The 18,024-nt window shown below is 39.0% G+C and overlaps 1 protein-coding gene across 2 annotated transcripts in view; it reads left to right on the top strand.

The window, feature by feature from the left end:
- Positions 1–18,024, top strand: part of LOC139963417 (pre-B-cell leukemia transcription factor 1-like) — a 76,911-nt gene that overhangs the window by 47,701 nt on the left and 11,186 nt on the right. Inside the window, exons 3-8 of one of the 2 annotated variants that reach the window (XM_071964160.1) lie at positions 6,968–7,218; positions 9,212–9,402; positions 10,757–10,892; positions 11,620–11,806; positions 15,630–15,715; positions 17,064–17,159. In XM_071964160.1, the coding sequence (XP_071820261.1) occupies positions 6,968–7,218; positions 9,212–9,402; positions 10,757–10,892; positions 11,620–11,806; positions 15,630–15,715; positions 17,064–17,159 (947 nt within the window). The remainder of the gene's footprint in view (positions 1–6,967; positions 7,219–9,211; positions 9,403–10,756; positions 10,893–11,619; positions 11,807–15,629; positions 15,716–17,063; positions 17,160–18,024) is intronic. The other variant, XM_071964161.1, reaches the window with a different exon arrangement.

Below are 18,024 nucleotides of genomic sequence, written 5' to 3'. Positions count from 1 at the left end.
GGTTGGTGGTCTCTTTGCTACACATTGTTGTACACAAGTAGACCTTTGAACCATGTTTTTGGACACTGTATCACTAATGACTGTCTACAGTTAATTTAAATTTGCATCCAACAGAAATATTTTTTAAGGGTTTGTACTCTTGGGCAAGTTAAGGGGAAGGAGGAAGGGGATGGGCAGATGTGTAAAAAAGGAGTGGATGCTGTTTTGTATGAAATATTTCATATTTTAATTCTGTTTTTAAAGTAAGTACAATCCAATCGGTTATTGTTTCTTTTATGCATGTATAGTATTAGGTGGATAACATACAACGCTACTTTGTAAACAGATCTCTTGCTGTAGTTATTTCTATCAGTTTTTCACGTGTGTATTAGTTGGATAACGCCCAATTAGACTGTCTGCACATGTGGGCGTTTACAGATCTGTTATTAATGTCGTTTATATATGGATAACACATCACTGTGGTAAGTTTATGCGTAACTCAAAGAGAACCAAAAAAAGGGTCTTTTGCAATATTATCTATGTGAATCAAAATTATTTACCCTCTGATCTCTTGGCCCTTGGGTACCACGCTGCCCATACTTTGACTAACACACATGGGCTATGTATAGGCTTTCCAATGTGAGATATTGTCAAAATATTAAATACTGAATCCACAGTGTTCTACACCACAAAGCAAACATAGTACACGATACCTTTTCATAGAAGATGACGATAATCTGTTTTCCTCAAAGTCTTACCTTCAGATACCCCTCAAGACGAAGAAGAAAAAAAAAGAAAAAAATCTGACTTGTTCTCGACAATTAGGATAGCTCTGACAATGGCTGAGGTACGCACATGTCGTTCCTCTGGAAACCAAAACAAAAAAAAAAAAGGAAAGAAAGAAAACACAAAACAAAATAAGGGTTTTGTAAGGCTGCTTGTTTTACCGGGGCTGAAGATTGGTTGAGCATCGTAAATTGACTGTTTAATATCATCTTTAAAGGAGCCATCACTGTAATTCCCGAAGAGACTGGCGAGAGATAGAGAGAGAGTTTGGCTGCAGAATCGTAAAAGAGGAAGAACGTATATATAGATATATATATATATACATTTATACATCTGCAGCCAAAAATTTTGAGAGTCGGAACATCCGCAGAGGTTGTAATAGATATATATGTATCATGAACGGATATTGAACTCTCCTATGTGTGAGGCCTCTGCACATTCTCTGCCTATAGTAGGTCTAACATGGGAAATGTAGCGGAAGAGAAAAGTCTCGGTGAAGTTGTATTCGCAGTGTGCGTGGGGAATTGTTCGCAGTTGTACTGGCACCAGGTCTTGGCTTTTCTTACAAAGTGAAGTGATGGAAAAAGAAAAGAAGAAGAAGAAGAAGAAAAAAATTAAACAAAATGGAAAGTGTGTTCCAAGAAGTGTAAATAAGGTTGAGAGGACATCAGTTCAAGGATTAAAATCTGGAATATTTCTTGTACCAGTTTGTACAACTGTGTGTTACCGTTTAATTATACTGCACAACTGTAAACATGCATGTGCTGCAGGTAGTAAATCAGCCCTTTGCATTGGTTTTTGGTGCATCTGCCCCCCTGACCTCCCCCCCCCCCTAATTTCACCCAGTAGTACTGTATCTCAAAGTTATGAGGAGACAGGTGAGGTTTGTATTAATTCATACAGTAGATACCCAAACTAGCTAAGAGGTTTGGGATGATTGAATTTTTTCTCAAAAATTTGATGAGTTTAATTACATGTAACATTACCCTAAGTCTTTATGATTGGGACTATTGCTTGACAATTAAACCAATGTATGTGGGTGTAAGATAGCTAGGCTAGGAATGGATCTGGTAAACATGTACAATAGGATAAGGGGCTGGGTGGACAATTTGCAAATGTGTAAACTTTGTTAAAGTTCTACTGTGTGTGACTGCTGACTAGATATTTAGAAAGAATCGCTGTCAATTTTATCCTCATCGTATGACTCAGTGGCTGAGTTTAGTTGCCTTTGCTTGTTTGACTGTGCAAGCATGCTGTTATATTTACCACCTGTACAAAGTGAATAATATTGTGGCCTGTATTTATTGATTTTCAACCCCCCCCCTTCTCTTCTTCAAAATATTTGCTTATCACTTCTCTCCCAGAAGGGAACTCGGGGGAAAATCAGCCAGTCAGGATGGTGTAATTTGAGGCCACATCCGAGGTAGAAAAGGGAGTTGGAATTTTTTTAAATTTTTTTTTTTATCATTATGGCTACAAGGGATAATTTGATTTTTTGGGGAAAATGAAAATTGGAAGACGAACTTGAGATACGTTGGGAGCAATGTTATATATGTGGATACATTCTGAAGGTGTGTGCGGTTGTGTTCTCTGGACTCAGTATAAATGCAATGCATTACAAGAGAGGGCTCATATTTAGAGAGCTGTTGGCTACACTGTAAACAGATGTAATAATGATACAGGTGCTAGAATAATATATATATAAATAGAAGTACTGGTCAATGTCAAGTTAAGTAATGCTGTGTCCTGTAAGTATGAAGACACTGGTACATATAGTATGAAGCACATTGTTCCTGTTGTATGCAGACAAACTTGTTCTTATGTTATGAGGATGCCGGTACTGTACATATGTGGTATGAAGACACTGTTCCTACAGTATCCAGACATTGGTCTTATAGTATGAAAGACGTTGGTCTTTCAATATGAAGACATTGCATAGTATGAAGACATTGTTGCTGTTGTATGCAGACAAAATTGGTCTCATGTTATAAGGCTGCCAGTACTGTACATATGTGGTATGAAGACACTATTCTTACAGTATTCAGATATTGGTCTTATAGTATGAAAGACTTTGGTCTTTTAATATGAAGACATTGCATAGTATGAAGACATTGCATAGTACTTTATGGACACATTGGTCTTCTAGTACGAAGACATATTCCTAGTTGAACGTACCTATGGAAATATGTTCTCCTTATTTGTTGTACTATATGTTGTACAAAATGAATGCTCCGGTGAACGTTGTTTAATCACACCGTACAATGACAGTGGTCTTTCCACCAGGCATCATGATGATACTGAAGGTCACATAACAGTTACATTGGTATTATAGTAACATGAATTCAGACAGTGGTCCTTTTTGTTATACAGTATAGAGCCACTGAAGTTGTTTCAAGTCGCTGATCTTTTGTATGAATACATGAAGAAGTCTCCCATGACGGTACAGTGTTTGGTCTTCTTCGATTCCCTCTTATCTTGTCTCACGAGAGAGCGTGCTCACTCTCTGGTGCGGCAGTGTATACGATATACACAGCTGATGATGATCATCATCAACGTCGTCGTCATCATCATCATTAAGTGACCCAGCATCATTCAGTTACAGTCAATCTGCAGTCTTTTACAGCAGTGAAAGTAGAATATGATGACTATATTCATTTCCTCAAGTATGGAATTATTAATGAGAGAGCAGCCGTGCACGACCGGGGCAAAGTTTTCACCGATATCGTCTCCGAAACATCTCGGCGATAACGAGGGAAAGAGATCGAAGAAACACGACTCGTACTCCGAGGATGTGTAAACGTGGAGTCGCGGGGCGAGAAATGTTACGGTCGATAGGCAGAGCTGGTCTTTGGATTCGGTGGAGTGTGGATGATTATAATGTGCGTAGTGTTTATGTCCTGTAGGTTTCAGCTGCATACATGCATACATACATCTGTGTGTGTGTGTATGCAGTGAGATTGTTAGCGGAGGTATATGTCATGTCACAGACTCGATATTAACGGTTCGATCAGTCATTAACTTTGTGCAGGCCAATTAACCCAATTTAGGGATCATTTGACGTCACTGGACTAGGGCTGTATGAGTTGCGTACGCATATATACTGTACACCACATGTATGTGTGTGTGCCTATGTGTATGTATGTATGGGTATATGTATGCGAGAATGTCTGTATGGGTGTGTGCGTTTATTTTGTATCCTGACAGAGAGAACGAAAGAATTCCAGGTGCTGGGATGTGATTTCAAAAGAATCACCACGTCCTCACAAAAATTCTATTGTTAAGAGGTACTGTATTTATTCAGGTAAGGGTACAGGTATGTGGATTTAAACAATGGAAAAAATAAATGGGCCTTTAGTCTGCATGGAAAACACAGCTGCATGTGTATGTATGTGTGTATGTGTATTTACATGTATATGTGTATACATGTATGTATGTATATAGAGCAAACTGTATGTGTAATTAATAAGGAGTGTGTAGAATTTGTAAAAGCTGACCTTGTTTTAGGTAATTCTTTCAGCACATTTAAATCACCATGAGTATAAGAGTTATGACAGATACATTAATGTAAGTATGTAAGATTCATAGTGAAGTGGCTCATACATACTGATCAAGGTATAATGTGGTACAGTTATGTACATTTCAGTAGAATGACCAGCACACTACTCTACTATGATGTATACACAGTATACACAATGTGCTAATAATTCAGGCATCCTAGATACTTTATGGAACTCGCACACATAAATCAAATCCCGCAGCCATTCTTAACAAGAGAGACAAATAATCTTTGATGGTAGGGTCTGGAATGGGAGAGAGGTGGGAGGGAGGGTGGGGGAGGGGGTTAGTTGACTGTGTGAAGTTATAGGAGGAAGAGTTGGTATTTCTGGAATCTGTTGGAGATTATTTGTAACACAGCCCACTAAAAATATGGCAAGATATATAAAGATTTGAGACATTGTATAGGCTGAGCTTTGATAGGTGTAGTTACATGTAGAGGGTCTGTTCAGTCATTTGCTGGCGTATTGTGAAGTACCTGCATGCTTATTACTGTGTGTTTAAGATAAGTGTAATTACAATGATAACATCATTTTCTACTTAAAACTGTTGACTCTACAGTCTACAGTTAAATTATATGCGTGTTTTAATAGTCTGACCTTTGACCACTTCAAGCCGTCTAGTTGATTTTACTATTTTAATGGCTTATCATATCACGAATCACAACGATTATCTCTTTTATTGTGTGAACAAACCCATCCAGCAAGTTTACTTTCAAAACAAGCCGTCTTTTGTTCTTGTGTAAACGTGTTTATCTTTACTGTGTATACTTTGCTAGAATGATGGTTTGCATAGGTAATGGATATATAATATAACCATCAAAAAATTATGTTTTTCTACGCTGGCAGGCATTGTCAAATTTTACCTTTGACATGTAGCTTGTTGTCTGCAATCTCTTCATCACAGTTTAGAAGTTCAAACTGAACCAAGTACAAACTGAAGGTACACTTGATTGTTACAGTTGTGAATAAACATTTGAGAAACTTGTTAAAAAAATCTCAGTAGGTTAAGAAGTGCATGATGTGCAAATTATAGCCACCTATCTCTTTGATAGCTGGCATATGGCAGCTAACTTTCATAGCTAATATTAATAATAATAATAATAATAAATGAGGCTGATATAGCGCCAAATCAGTAGACAAAAGTCACTGCTCAAGGCGCTTTACAAAGAAAGCAAATTAATTAACAAAACAATAAGTGAAAAAATGGGTCAAAAATAGAATAAGATTTCTCAGAGCTTTTTGGGAAGAAAATGACAGGTAGCTCTATATATCACGTCTGAGGATGGGTCCAGTGGGTTTGCTTCTTCTTAAAGCTCAGAGGTCAAAGATATACTGTAGATGGATATATCCCTGGCTTTGACATCCACATGTAACATCAGCATCCAGATATATCCACAACTTTCCATGGAAATATCCATAGCAAAGTTTGTGAAGGATAAGAGAGTATATAAGAATGCAAATATCCAGAGGAAATGTTGTCTGTGAAGGCTACATTTACAGGAAATTTGTTCTTTGATCATGGAGGTAATGCATAGTATACTTCGCTCCTTGCTTACCTGTCTCCTCACAACCTTAACACCGTGTCTAGTATGCCCTGGAAAACTTTTAACACTGTGCACCCTCAATGACCGGCTCCTCTGGTCGTTGCCCTTCCTTCTCATTCTACCATCCAACGTATGTACACATGTTTCTTCGTATTGATATACCCTTAATATTAAGCCCGACTTCTACATTATAATGAGGTGACATCTTCTGACCTTATGAATAGTATCATTTTTTTCTTTCGACCTTAAACCCCTGAAATACCTTTCTCATGAAAAATTTAGAGAGATCCTCTCCAGATTGACAATTGTTCAAACATTTGGGACGGTGGGATGCTACTTGTAAGGGCTTATGTTCACTGCATCGCATCTGCAGTAAAATGTGGTATGTGACTATATAGACAAAATGGAAGTTTTGGCAGTTAAGAATTAAGAACAGAGAAATTGTGAAGGTTCTAGATTTGGTACGTGGGATTTGTAGATATTAGGTCCTCCAAGTACAGCTCTCATTATTTATGGTATGGGGTTACCTTAAAGGAGCTGTATAGAATGTTTGGCAGTACCCTTGTAGCACACGGTGAGTGCAAGACATGCAGCTCTGTGTAAACTTGTCTTCTAATTAGTCAGTTGTGCTTGTGTTTTAAAGAATGGAATTAATTATCAAAATTACATCCAGAGAAATGTGCAACGTTGAAAACAAAAAGCAATGCTAGCACCTGTCCTATGCCTACCCATTTATAGCAGAAGGTCCGGTCTGACGGGGTTAGGTCTGTCTGGCCTCCTCATTTGCATATATCATTCTAGGCAGAAGTTGTTATTAACATGTGAGGGAATGCAGTAGACTTAATTACCAGCTGAGCGCTTCTAATTTTGGGGAAGAAATATTTCTGTATGGAACATTGAACATGGAGTGAAAAACTGAGGGAAACCAACAGGGATTTCTGTCGATGTAAATATCGATTAATACTGCATATACTTGGTCCCGTGTACCATCCATTAATACCATTAATACTGCACAAATAATTGGTCCCGCGTACCATCCATCGACCTACTCTGATCGAATTTAACCGTAATGTTTTTTTATCATTTCTCGTCTCTTTACAGTATTAAGCATAAGAGGCGCGCAGGAAGAGGAACCACCAGACCCACAGCTGATGAGGCTCGACAACATGTTGATAGCGGAGGGCGTGGCCGGACCGGAGAAGGGCGGGGGCTCGGCCGCAGCGGCGGCCGCCGCGGCCGCATCCGGAGGAGGCTTGGGACAGCAAGAGAACGCCATAGAACATTCAGACTACAGAGCCAAGCTTGCACAGATCAGACAGATTTACCACACAGAGTTAGAGAAATATGAACAGGTCTGTATATGTTTGTATGTATGTGTGTATGTATGTATATACATTCACTGCTGCAATGTATGTTTATCCCATGCTGTCCCGTCAGCTTTTAAAATGTATTTTCCGATCGTTACCTAAGAGTACCTCTTTAATTAAAGGTCAGCAGTACCTACAGCACTTTGGGAGATAAGAATCGTCGGCTGAACGAGGTATTTGCATATAATGCGTTAAATGAGCAAAACTAACCGAAGGGGGGGGGGGGGGGAAAGGGCCAAGGCAAGAACATTTAACAATTTCTATTTTGTGGAGAGTGTTTAAATTAGTGCCACACCAATGGAAGTGTTACTAAAAAAAAAAAACATTTTGCACTCTTTTTCTCTTCTGATTTCCATGGAATTTGCATCCTTAACTAATGTTAAAAGTTGGCAAGGGAGGGAGGGAATAAGTTAAGGTCCAGAGAAAGCGAAGAGTTTGGGAATTGTTATTCCAGGGTAGTGTATATGATAAAATACAACACCTCAAGTGTGATACTGTGGGATAGTTTTAGGGTGCGTTTGGACATTTTTGGCTACATATCTAGCATTTTTTAGGGTGGTTGGGGGGGAGAGAGGAAGGGTTTTAAATATGTGCAGCGACTAGATTTTGTCAATGCAAGCTCGAATCATCTCTCATGAATGAATGTTAATTTGACCTCTAATCTTACATCTGTTGAATGAGAAGTTGCTCCGTCTTCTACCAAACTTGGCATTTCGAGATGATTCTTTTTTTGACTGAAGGAATCCCTCTTCTTACTAGATCGTGTAACCAAATCATAGCACACTTGTTAAAGTACAGAGCCAGCTACGTACATGAGTATTAAGGTCTTCCTGCTTAAACTCGATCAAGATCTGTAGCTCGGCAAGGAGATCCTAGTCTTAATTTTAGGCAAACACACGGCTGCAACAGCTCAAAAGACAGTGGAAACAGATTATGTGGGATAATCTTGTCCAGGCTTTAGCATTCGTTGTAATTGGAAGTTTATACAGTCAAAATTTGATTAACATGTTACTGTGAGAGCTTTGGTGCATCTAGTTGCATCATCACTTCTGTCCCCTCTCTAATCCCTCTTCCTCCTCCATCGTCCAACTCTTGATCTTTCCCCCTACCCAATCGCCAAAAAAATATAAAAATTAGAAGGAAAAATGAAAACAGTGAAGAATTTACTGAAAGACACCGTAGTTTTGGGAAATCGCTGGCTGAATAATATAAAAAAAAATTTGTTTAGAATTTGACAAATTTGGTTAGTACCGTACATCTGCAGTGGGATTTGTTCTTCGTATTAAGCGTGTTGACATTCAAGCGGACGGTAAACCGGCTTTTTTCCCCCCGAAAGATGGCAAAATGCAGCGAGATATTAGTCTCCACTAGTGGCAATTTTCCTGTTCAACAGGTGTCAAGGACACAGAATGCCTGTTTCTTTCGGGAGCAGACACGATTGGAAGTCAAAGAGACAAAACGTGACGGTGAAAAATGTCAGTTTCTTGAACCTTTCGCTTCATAACATGGTCGGCGGAATGAGGATGTAAGATGCCAATCTCCAGCCATGCGTCATCTGTAACACTTGCCTTAAATAAAAACAGAGAAGAGAGAGAGAAAGAAAAGAAAAAGCAAAATGAAGTTACTTTGGAATAAAAAATTTGTTGCTTGAAATTGTAGCCCTTGAGATTTGAGAAGTAATCAGGAGGGTTCTTATCTTTCCGGCATCAAATGTCACTCCATGCATACTCTGAGCGAGAAAACTGCAGTATGGAATTACCGCGCCACACGCAATGTTGTACAACACATGTCAATTTACAAGTCAAATCCAGCCATTTGATCCGCAAACTCTCCAAAAAAACATTACTCACTTTTGAGGCAAACATCCAAAAAAAAAAACAAAAAAAAAAAAAGCCCTTTTAGTTGACTTTGATTTTTTTTTTTCCCTCTCTTTTTTTAACACCTTGGTCTTGTTTTTTCTTCTTCTCTCTAACCGAAGGCTTGCAACGAATTCACAACCCACGTCATGAACCTCCTTCGAGAGCAGAGTCGGACACGACCCATTGCGCCAAAGGAAATTGATCGGATGGTGAACATAATCCACCGGAAATTTAATGCCATTCAGGTACAGCTGAAACAGAGCACGTGCGAGGCGGTCATGATACTCCGGTCCAGGTTCCTAGATGCCAGGTAACCGGTTTTGTTCTCATATCTAATCGAGAAAAGTTGTTGACTTTGGTGATGGTAACCAGTGGTAACAAGGAAAGGCAGACATTTATTTTGTGGTGCTAATCAATCCATCAGTATAATTTTTGATTTGTGAAAATGGTATGAAACGGTTAAAATGGTTGTCAGTGTAGGCCGAAATTATATTGCACGCTACAAACCTTTAATTCTTTCGAAAGGGAACCGTCTGGTGGTCGTCAGATTGCAAAAATAATTCTCAGAAATTGTGGAGTGTAAAATTAAAGAGCATTATGAGAGAATATTGAGTCTAGACAAGGGGGGAAAAATATTTCAGATTTTTAATTTCTTGATGAGGAATTAATGTTTAACCATTATTGCACCATTATTGTTTGATTTCCTAGCATATTTTTGTGACCAATTCTGATGACTTTTGAGATGCTCTCATAACTGAAAACTTTAGTAGATAGTTTAATAATTTTCACGAATCAAATTTTAGGCATTGCTTTTTTCATTGATAGACTTTTACAGAAATAATTCTTCATTTCTCTCACTTAGACTCTTTCTTGCCTTAATAGTTCCTCACTGGACGAGGAGAATCTTTGCAAAGCTTCGCCTCGTTGGAATAACAATCTTCTCGTATCATGTTTTTTCCCCTTTTCGTGTATTTTCAAGTGATCGCATTTACACAAAACACAGCCCCACACCCCCCAAAAGAACATGCACACTCTGTAGTTCTTTGAAAATTTGAAAGGATATTAAATCCTTGATACTTGGCTAAAATATGAAGAAAAAACCCTTAAAATTGGCCTGACAGATCGGTCAGATACTTTCTGGGACGTCACATCGTTATCAAACTCAAGTCAGTCGTTGCCCCATTCAAAAAGTTCTGTCTTTGGAATGGGACGTTACGGTTTTACCATCAGGGGAAATCCACATTTATATAGTATCACTGATGTGGGAATTTTCATTTCTTAGTTCAGAGCAGCCATAGTGCTAGCATGTATTTTCAATATCATTATGTTATCCAATCACACTATGGGTGTAATTTTCCATTCCTCTCCGATCTACCTCAGTCTAAAACAAGCGGTAACGTTCTTACACAGCGCCTCCCCCCATCCCGCCCAAAGGAAACCTCTTGGTGGTCACTGCCCTCTACATTCCAAATTCCACCATTTTTAATTCTACAAAAAATCGTTTGTAGCTTGACTTTTCATTCGCTAGGAATTTAGTACCCATTACGTTCTTTTACGTTATTTTTTTTTTTAATTATTTTTTTTTTATAGCATGTCCTATATTATCAAAGAAATGCATCGATGGCTTTTGATTTCATTTGATTTTACTTTCTTTGCAACTGTAGGAGAAAGAGGAGGAACTTCAGCAAGCAAGCCACAGAGATTTTGAACGAATATTTTTACTCCCACCTAAGTAACCCGTATCCAAGTGAAGAGGCTAAAGAAGAGCTTGCCAGGAAGTGCTCCATCACAGTAGCGCAGGTATTACAATAACTTTGTCATAGGAAAGTATTATATCATTTCATCTCAAAAAGACCTGGACATTATGTTTGTCAAGGTTTCCCAGTTTGATCTGTTGTTAACTTGGCATTAGAAGTGGTTAAGGGAACACACAAATCTAGGTTAATTCTTGTCAATAATAGCTCCTTTGTTGCTTAGACGATTTTGATCGATTCTGTCGGTCTGCTCAACTGCACTCTGGTGAAGATGGTTGAAATGATCTCTACAGAGGATTATGAATGGTTTCTTGATTTACTTTCAAAGCTTTTGTGGTCAGTTGTGATGCCGGTTCATATACAACAACACAGTTTTACACGGTTTACATGGTTTGGAAATTAGCCGAGCGCCTGTGAACCATCATCCTTAAAAGAGGGTCATAAATATTTCTTCAATCGTCGGACAAGTCGGCCAATAAACTTTGGCCGAATTATTACAAAATTTACCATAATTTGCAGGGTGACATTTTGCTCTGATGGAAGTTTGAACAAGAGATTACTTTGATTAAAAAAGAGGAAGGGGGTTCTTGCATGGATTTTGTTCAAGTTTTGACAGGAATCGAAGACTGTATGTTAGCATATGTAGTTAATTAACAAATTTATCTGTCTTTAATTAACTCTAATCGATACCTGTCTGATAGACCGATCATTGTCATAAACGTTTCTCTGTCATAACTTTGGATTCATCCTTTTCTTTTTCCTATTCCTTTCAGGTTTCCAATTGGTTTGGTAACAAACGTATCCGTTACAAGAAGAACATCGGTAAAGCCCAGGAAGAGGCTAACCTCTACGCAGCCAAGAATGCAGCAGCCGCGGACAGTGTATCCGCAGCTCCCGCCCCTCACATGTCCTCCGGGGACCAACATCCATCTGCCCCTGGTACTCCCACACCGACGTCAGGTTAGTACAAACAACCTTTCACTATCTATTGTTTGGCCGAGGCCCCATAATTAACATCAGCTTCTCCCTCCCATTCATCAAGGACCATAATCCATTGTTCTCGGTACTTCCATACCAGCTTAGGACTTGTGAGAACCTGTAGCGAAGAGTATCTCCTCTTTGCCAGTTTCCAGTGGTGTCTGTGACATACTTCATCCATGGAGGAAAATTCCCACCTTTGGCAATGTCACAGAGAGAAACCCTGATAACTGGAATCTGGGTGCCGTTTGTTTTTATTCACATACTCCGAGATTAATGCAATATACCAAAAATCCCACTACCTGTCCATGCCAGCATGCCCATGCTTGACGGTTTACCAATCATTACCCCTCCTCTATCACCCTCACCTCCCCCTTCCCTCTCCCCCCAACCCACCCAATCTGCCCCTCAATTTTGGTTAATTAGGTCGAGGGTTAATCTTCATATTTTCGGTTAAAGCTGTCTCTTGGAAGTTGCCTATATCGTGAACACCAAAAAAATCCCTTTATTAAAAATGCTGAGAACAACTGCAATTAATGCCTTGTGACAAAGCAAAATAGAGGAAATGAAGGGGAAATGCAATTTGTGGTGTGTTGGTAGTCCCTGGCATTCAACAGTGTCAGTTCACGTTTTACTTGACAATTTTGATCCGTAATTATTTTTCTGCAAAGGAGCCAGCGCAGTGTTAAAATTATCGTGGAGACAAAAAAAATGCCTGGCGCATCTTTCTACATGAAATGGCATTTTTTAAGCATCAAAGTGTCTGCATTTGGTCTGGTCTTTGTCTGTTTTTATGGATTTAAAATCGGTATATTCTTGTTATTTGGGAGTTTTCTTGTTATTTGGGTGTTTTTGAAGGTCCCCCTGAAGTATCTGTAATGATTTCTGGAGGGGAGTTGGAGGGGAGGGAGGGGTAGAAGGGGGGGAACACAGTGATAGTAGTTTTTGTTTGGGTATAGCTTTTGAATTAGGGTATGTGGAGGCAGTGTCTTTATATACAGGATTGCTTGTGCAATTTTTACAACCCTATAATGGAGTTTTAAAACAGAAATTATGTGAGCTTTTTCTTTTTTTTATTCTAAGAGGAACATTGATAGAAATATTCTCTCCCTTATCATCTACCACCCTCCCCATGCCCTCCTCTCCCCCCTCTCCCCTCCCCTCCCCTTCTCTCCCCTCCCCTCCTGTCTTTACCTGTAAGGAAATTCATTTGCACATGTACCTGTAAACTAGACCAAAAGAAGGAAAATCTAGTCTTGCTTTACAAGACCTTGTTTGGTATTTCCCCATCTCTCTTTAAGATTTTTTTAGACCAGTTTCTGTCGGTTAAAGGAAGGCATGGTTAAAATGTTGTTACTAAAATGTCATGATTGTGATCCACTTTCCAGGGAACTCATTCTAATAAAAAAAATTGATGTTCTTCTTTCTTCACCTGCAAAAAAATATCTAGAGATCAATGTTGATAAATCAGTGGTGTTAGTAATTTTCTGCCCTGATTTTTGTATGCAAATTAGAGTCAAATCCTAAATACATCTGCAGTGGAAATTGTCTGATAGTCCTTAAAAAAGATGGATTTTTCACGTTCCTCGTTAAAAGAACCTTACGAGCCACTACCAGTGGATGTAACCATCTGCCATGACTTTGATGTAAAGTCAAATTGTTGATAAAAAGTTAATTGTTTTACCCAGTATAGATGTTCAGCCTTCCAGACTGCTTTAAGTTTTTTTAATCCAAAATTGGCAACCTAAATGGAAGAGTATTTGGAATAGGTTTATCAGCTTGCAACAAATTTCTTCTTTTTTCCCCCTTTTTGGTTCCTTGCTTTAGCAAAAGGAACCTATGCAGTCAGGTTGGCGTGTGTGTGTATGTGTGTGTGTCTGTGACACTTGCTTGGGTACGCTCTATCTCAATAAGGGAATGTTGGATTGAGGCCAAACTTGGACTATAGATCCGCCATATGGAGAAGGTGTGCCCTATTGTTTTTGGTGCCCACAAAGGTCACCAAAGGTCAGTTATGGTCCAAAAACCGAAAATATTAAAACTGCAATAACTCCCAGTGCCAATGTGCGACAAGGTTGATATTTTGGGACAAGTTGTGAACTGGTTAGGGGAACATTTTCAAACTTAACGGTCATGTGATCCGAGGTCACCAAAGGTCAATTAATGATAAAAAACTAGTATTTTTGCAATAACTTGAGAATGAATTGTCCGTTAGGGTTGGGAGTTACCTCAATGTAATCCAATTGTCGACCCGCATCTGGGTGACCCTTGACCTCAATTTGACCTCTGGTGACCTTTACTTGTTTTGGGGAATTTTACAGTTTCGATGCTATTTTCAGATGTCAAAGGTACCTTCTGATCATAAATGTCAATAGGTTGACCCCTGTGTGACCTTCGAGTGCGAAGATATACAAGGTCAAAGTTAAATTTCAGATATTTAATGCAATAACCCCCATTGCCAAGGTGTGACATGGTTGATATTTTGGGACAAGTTGCAAATGGTATAGGGGAATATTTTCAAACTTAACGGTCATGTGATCCGAGGTCACCAAAGGTCAATTAATGATAAAAAACTAGTTTTTTGGCGATAACTTGAGAACGAATTGTCCGTTAGGGTTGGAAATTGCTTCAATGTAATCCAATTGTCAACCCGCATCTGGGTGACCTTTGACCTCAATTTGACCTCTGGTGACCTTTACTTGTTTTGGGGATTTTTACAGTTTCGATGCTATTTTCAGATGCCAAAGGTACCTTCTGATCATTAATGTCAATGGGTTGATCCCCGTGGGACCTTCGTGTGCAAAGTTATTAATGTTAAAAATTAATTAATGTTAAAAAAGTAGTATTTTTGGGGGAAAAATGGGCAAAGAAAAAATGTTTGAATTTTTAGTGTTGATGCTCCATTTAGGTCTCACCGATCAAAAAGGTCAATTGGTTGACCTCCGGGTGACCTTTGTGTGTGTAGTTATGTATACAAGTTCAAAGTTAATTTTTAGACATTTAATGCAATTAAATCCCAATGCCACGGTTGATATTTTGGGACAAGCTGTGAATGGGGTGGTGGAACATTTTCAAATTTCACGGTCATGTCATCTGTGGTCACCAATGTTATCATATCTGTTGACCTGCTTGTAGGTGACCTTATATCTCTTACATTTTCGACGCCATGTTCAGATCTCAAAAGTGCATTTTGATCATAATCCGATCACATTTTGTGATCACAAAAGTGTTGGCTATAGTATTGGTTACTTTATGGGTACATGTAGGACCACAATTACTTGACTATTTGAACCCAATCTTGCTTGATAATATTATGTGTATTGTCATATACCCCTACGCAAGGAACCACAGTGCCCTTGGGCTCTTGTTTAAACTAACCTTCGGCAGATGAGCCTTAATTTGCAATAAACCATGAACATCTGTGATGATATCAAAATCAAATTTTTGGGAAAAGGAACAAGGAATGTTTCATTAATGATTCGAGTGCATTGATTTTTCCCGCTGGTAAAAAACATGTCCTGGTTTCATATGGCACTTGAACGAAATGTTGGTGGTGGGTAATAATCTGGGCTTTAACGATCAGTTGGTAGGCCAAGATTTGAAGACACTGACCTTTAGGCTAGTAAAGTAAAAAACCTCATGATCAGAGAAATGTTATCATAGGTTACCATGTAAAGGGAAACGAAAAGCAGGAGGCAAAATTCAAACAGATTCCATGTGTGTTCAAATGTTTTTTTTTTCCGCTTGGGGGTGGGGGGGGCATGAATTTTTCCCCTTTTAACAATATCAATTATGTTTCTTTCAGGTTCAGGTGGTAACTTCAGCATGATGAACCAACCAGATGGCTATATGAGTATGCAGAATGGAGATTCTTACAATATGCCTAGTCAGGTAATAGTTATTAAATAGCTAATGAATATTTATACCAAGTTTATACATATTCATCATACTGGTTGCTAAGTAGACTGCATTGTGAAGATTACAGTTTGACAGGGGGGGGGGGGAGGGGGGTTGATTGGTTAGATTTATGGCAAAAGATGTTTGATTTCTGATATGGCCTTAGATGTTAATTACCCTTTAGATTAAAATCATTGGTTTTCCCTTGTTTTTTTACTTCAAACCATCCAAAAAGGGCCTACTAAGTATATATATTCTGTCCCTAACCAATTTATGAGTGATTCAAAAACTTGTCAGTTGAAGTGGTTAACCCATGGTTTGTGTTATGCTTCTGCAGATGGGGGCCAGGCACAAATAAAATCTTGCGGGCTACAGGGAAATTTTTGTACCCCCCTCCATCCACGGGCCTCATCAATTCAAAGTTAAGATGTTCTTACTCCCATGGAGAAAATAGAAATATAATATTGGAATAGAGGGGTTACATATGTCCATCTTGTTATTTTGTGTATCCAATCATAGGTAGGCCCAATAAGGTTAACTACCCAAAGTATGTTTTCCATTTTGAACATTCAGTGAAAAATGTTGGCAGGTGCTAAACAAGAGACCAAATTTCAACAGTAACTATTACATACTTGTCACTAATCCCCCCCCACCCATGTTTAAATAGGGAAAAGAGGGCACTATTTTGGTTATTTAGTCTGTTCAAAGTTTTTATGAAAATTTTGAAAATGGAGCAGATTGTATAAACAAAGATGATTTGTCAACTCCCCCCCCTCCCCAAACAAAAACCCCCTCCCCAAACAAAAACAACCTGTAATTGTATTTTGGTGACACTTCATCAGAGTTACAATGAATTGAGCAAAATTTAAAAAATTTCTGTTAGGCATGACAGGCAGACCTTGTGGGCTTTTGAAAATCTGCACTGACTGTGAAAAGTCTTGCTTACAGACTCTAAAGAAGGGGGAGGGGGGGGGGGGGTTGGGGGAAATGCCAAAACAGTAAGGGAGCAATAAGAAACGAAACAAAAATTGACCGATTTTGGAAATTCACGGGAAGAGGCAGAGAAGTGATTCCCTGTAGCAAACTAGGATTTATGCTAAATCATTGTCTAACAGTTCTTTGCCATTTTGTTGGGGGGGAATTGTAATAGTTAGGAATTGTAATAGTTTTCATCTGCAAAAAAAATCACTCAAGCGGCACCCCCACGAGTCATCGCTTGTCATTCCATCTGTAAGCAGTTATCTGTTTGCTGCCACCAAGCAAACCACGCTTCTCATTTTTAAGCCATGAAAAAAACAAAAAACATTCTCATATGGAAAAAAACCCATATTTTTCTCCGCAGGTAGCCAACATGAGGCAGGGGATGTCTCAGGCCGGTAACTATGGCAACGACAACCACATGCCGCACACCCAGAACCCTTCCATGTACGATCATGCGGTAGGTGGGCGATACCCTCCCGCCCAGAACGGCGGTGGGAGGGATGTTGTCGGGGCTTCATGACCTTTGACCTAGCTGCCTTCCTTGCATGCAAAACTCGCCTCATTATCATCCCACCCACTGTGCATGACCCGATGCTCCATAACTGACCGCATGAACCTTTTCATCTTTAAACTTGCTGCAAGTCATTTCCTTTGTGCTGCTTCTCCAGTCTTGCCACAGAGAGGGGTGGTTTTTTTCCAACTTTTTAGAATTCACTTTTCGGACTTTAAAGACATATTAACGATCACATCGCACGATTGTGATGTGATCGACGTAATTTACAGTAACGAGTTACTGTTTGTCATTGGGTAATGTCAGGGAATCTGTAATGTGATGCTGTCCAACGCCTTCTTGCAGGGGGGGGGGACGCAATGCAGGGTAAAACAACAGGATAAATTTTAACAGTTTCCAAAATCTTGCATCAAATGGGACGGACGGAGTGTGAACTACAGTCATGTGACCAATTTCGGTATATTAGAAATGTGAAGGAGAAAAAAAACATTGTGTTTTGGTTACATTAGCAATGAAAAATTGGTAACATAACGTGACGTACCACTCATATAGTGGAGAATTATGGTTTTTTATTTATGATAAATCAACAGATTAATAAGTAGGCGCTTACCATAGTGTTTATAATTTGACTATTTTAATGTAAGGGCTCTAACCATTTCACAATTTGAAGAAATTTTTCAAAATCTCCCAAATTGGGTAATATGATGTTCTGGGGATTTGATTTATATAGTGGAAGTGTTTTTTTGTTGTTGTTGGTTGAACTGAATCCAGTAAACCCAAACCGTTATGCATCGGATAGCTAAATACTTAT

The sequence above is a fragment of the Apostichopus japonicus genome, chromosome 22, assembly GCF_037975245.1.
Source record: "Apostichopus japonicus isolate 1M-3 chromosome 22, ASM3797524v1, whole genome shotgun sequence".
NCBI lineage: Eukaryota > Metazoa > Echinodermata > Holothuroidea > Aspidochirotida > Stichopodidae > Apostichopus > Apostichopus japonicus.
This window is presented reverse-complemented; position numbering and strand designations above follow the sequence as displayed.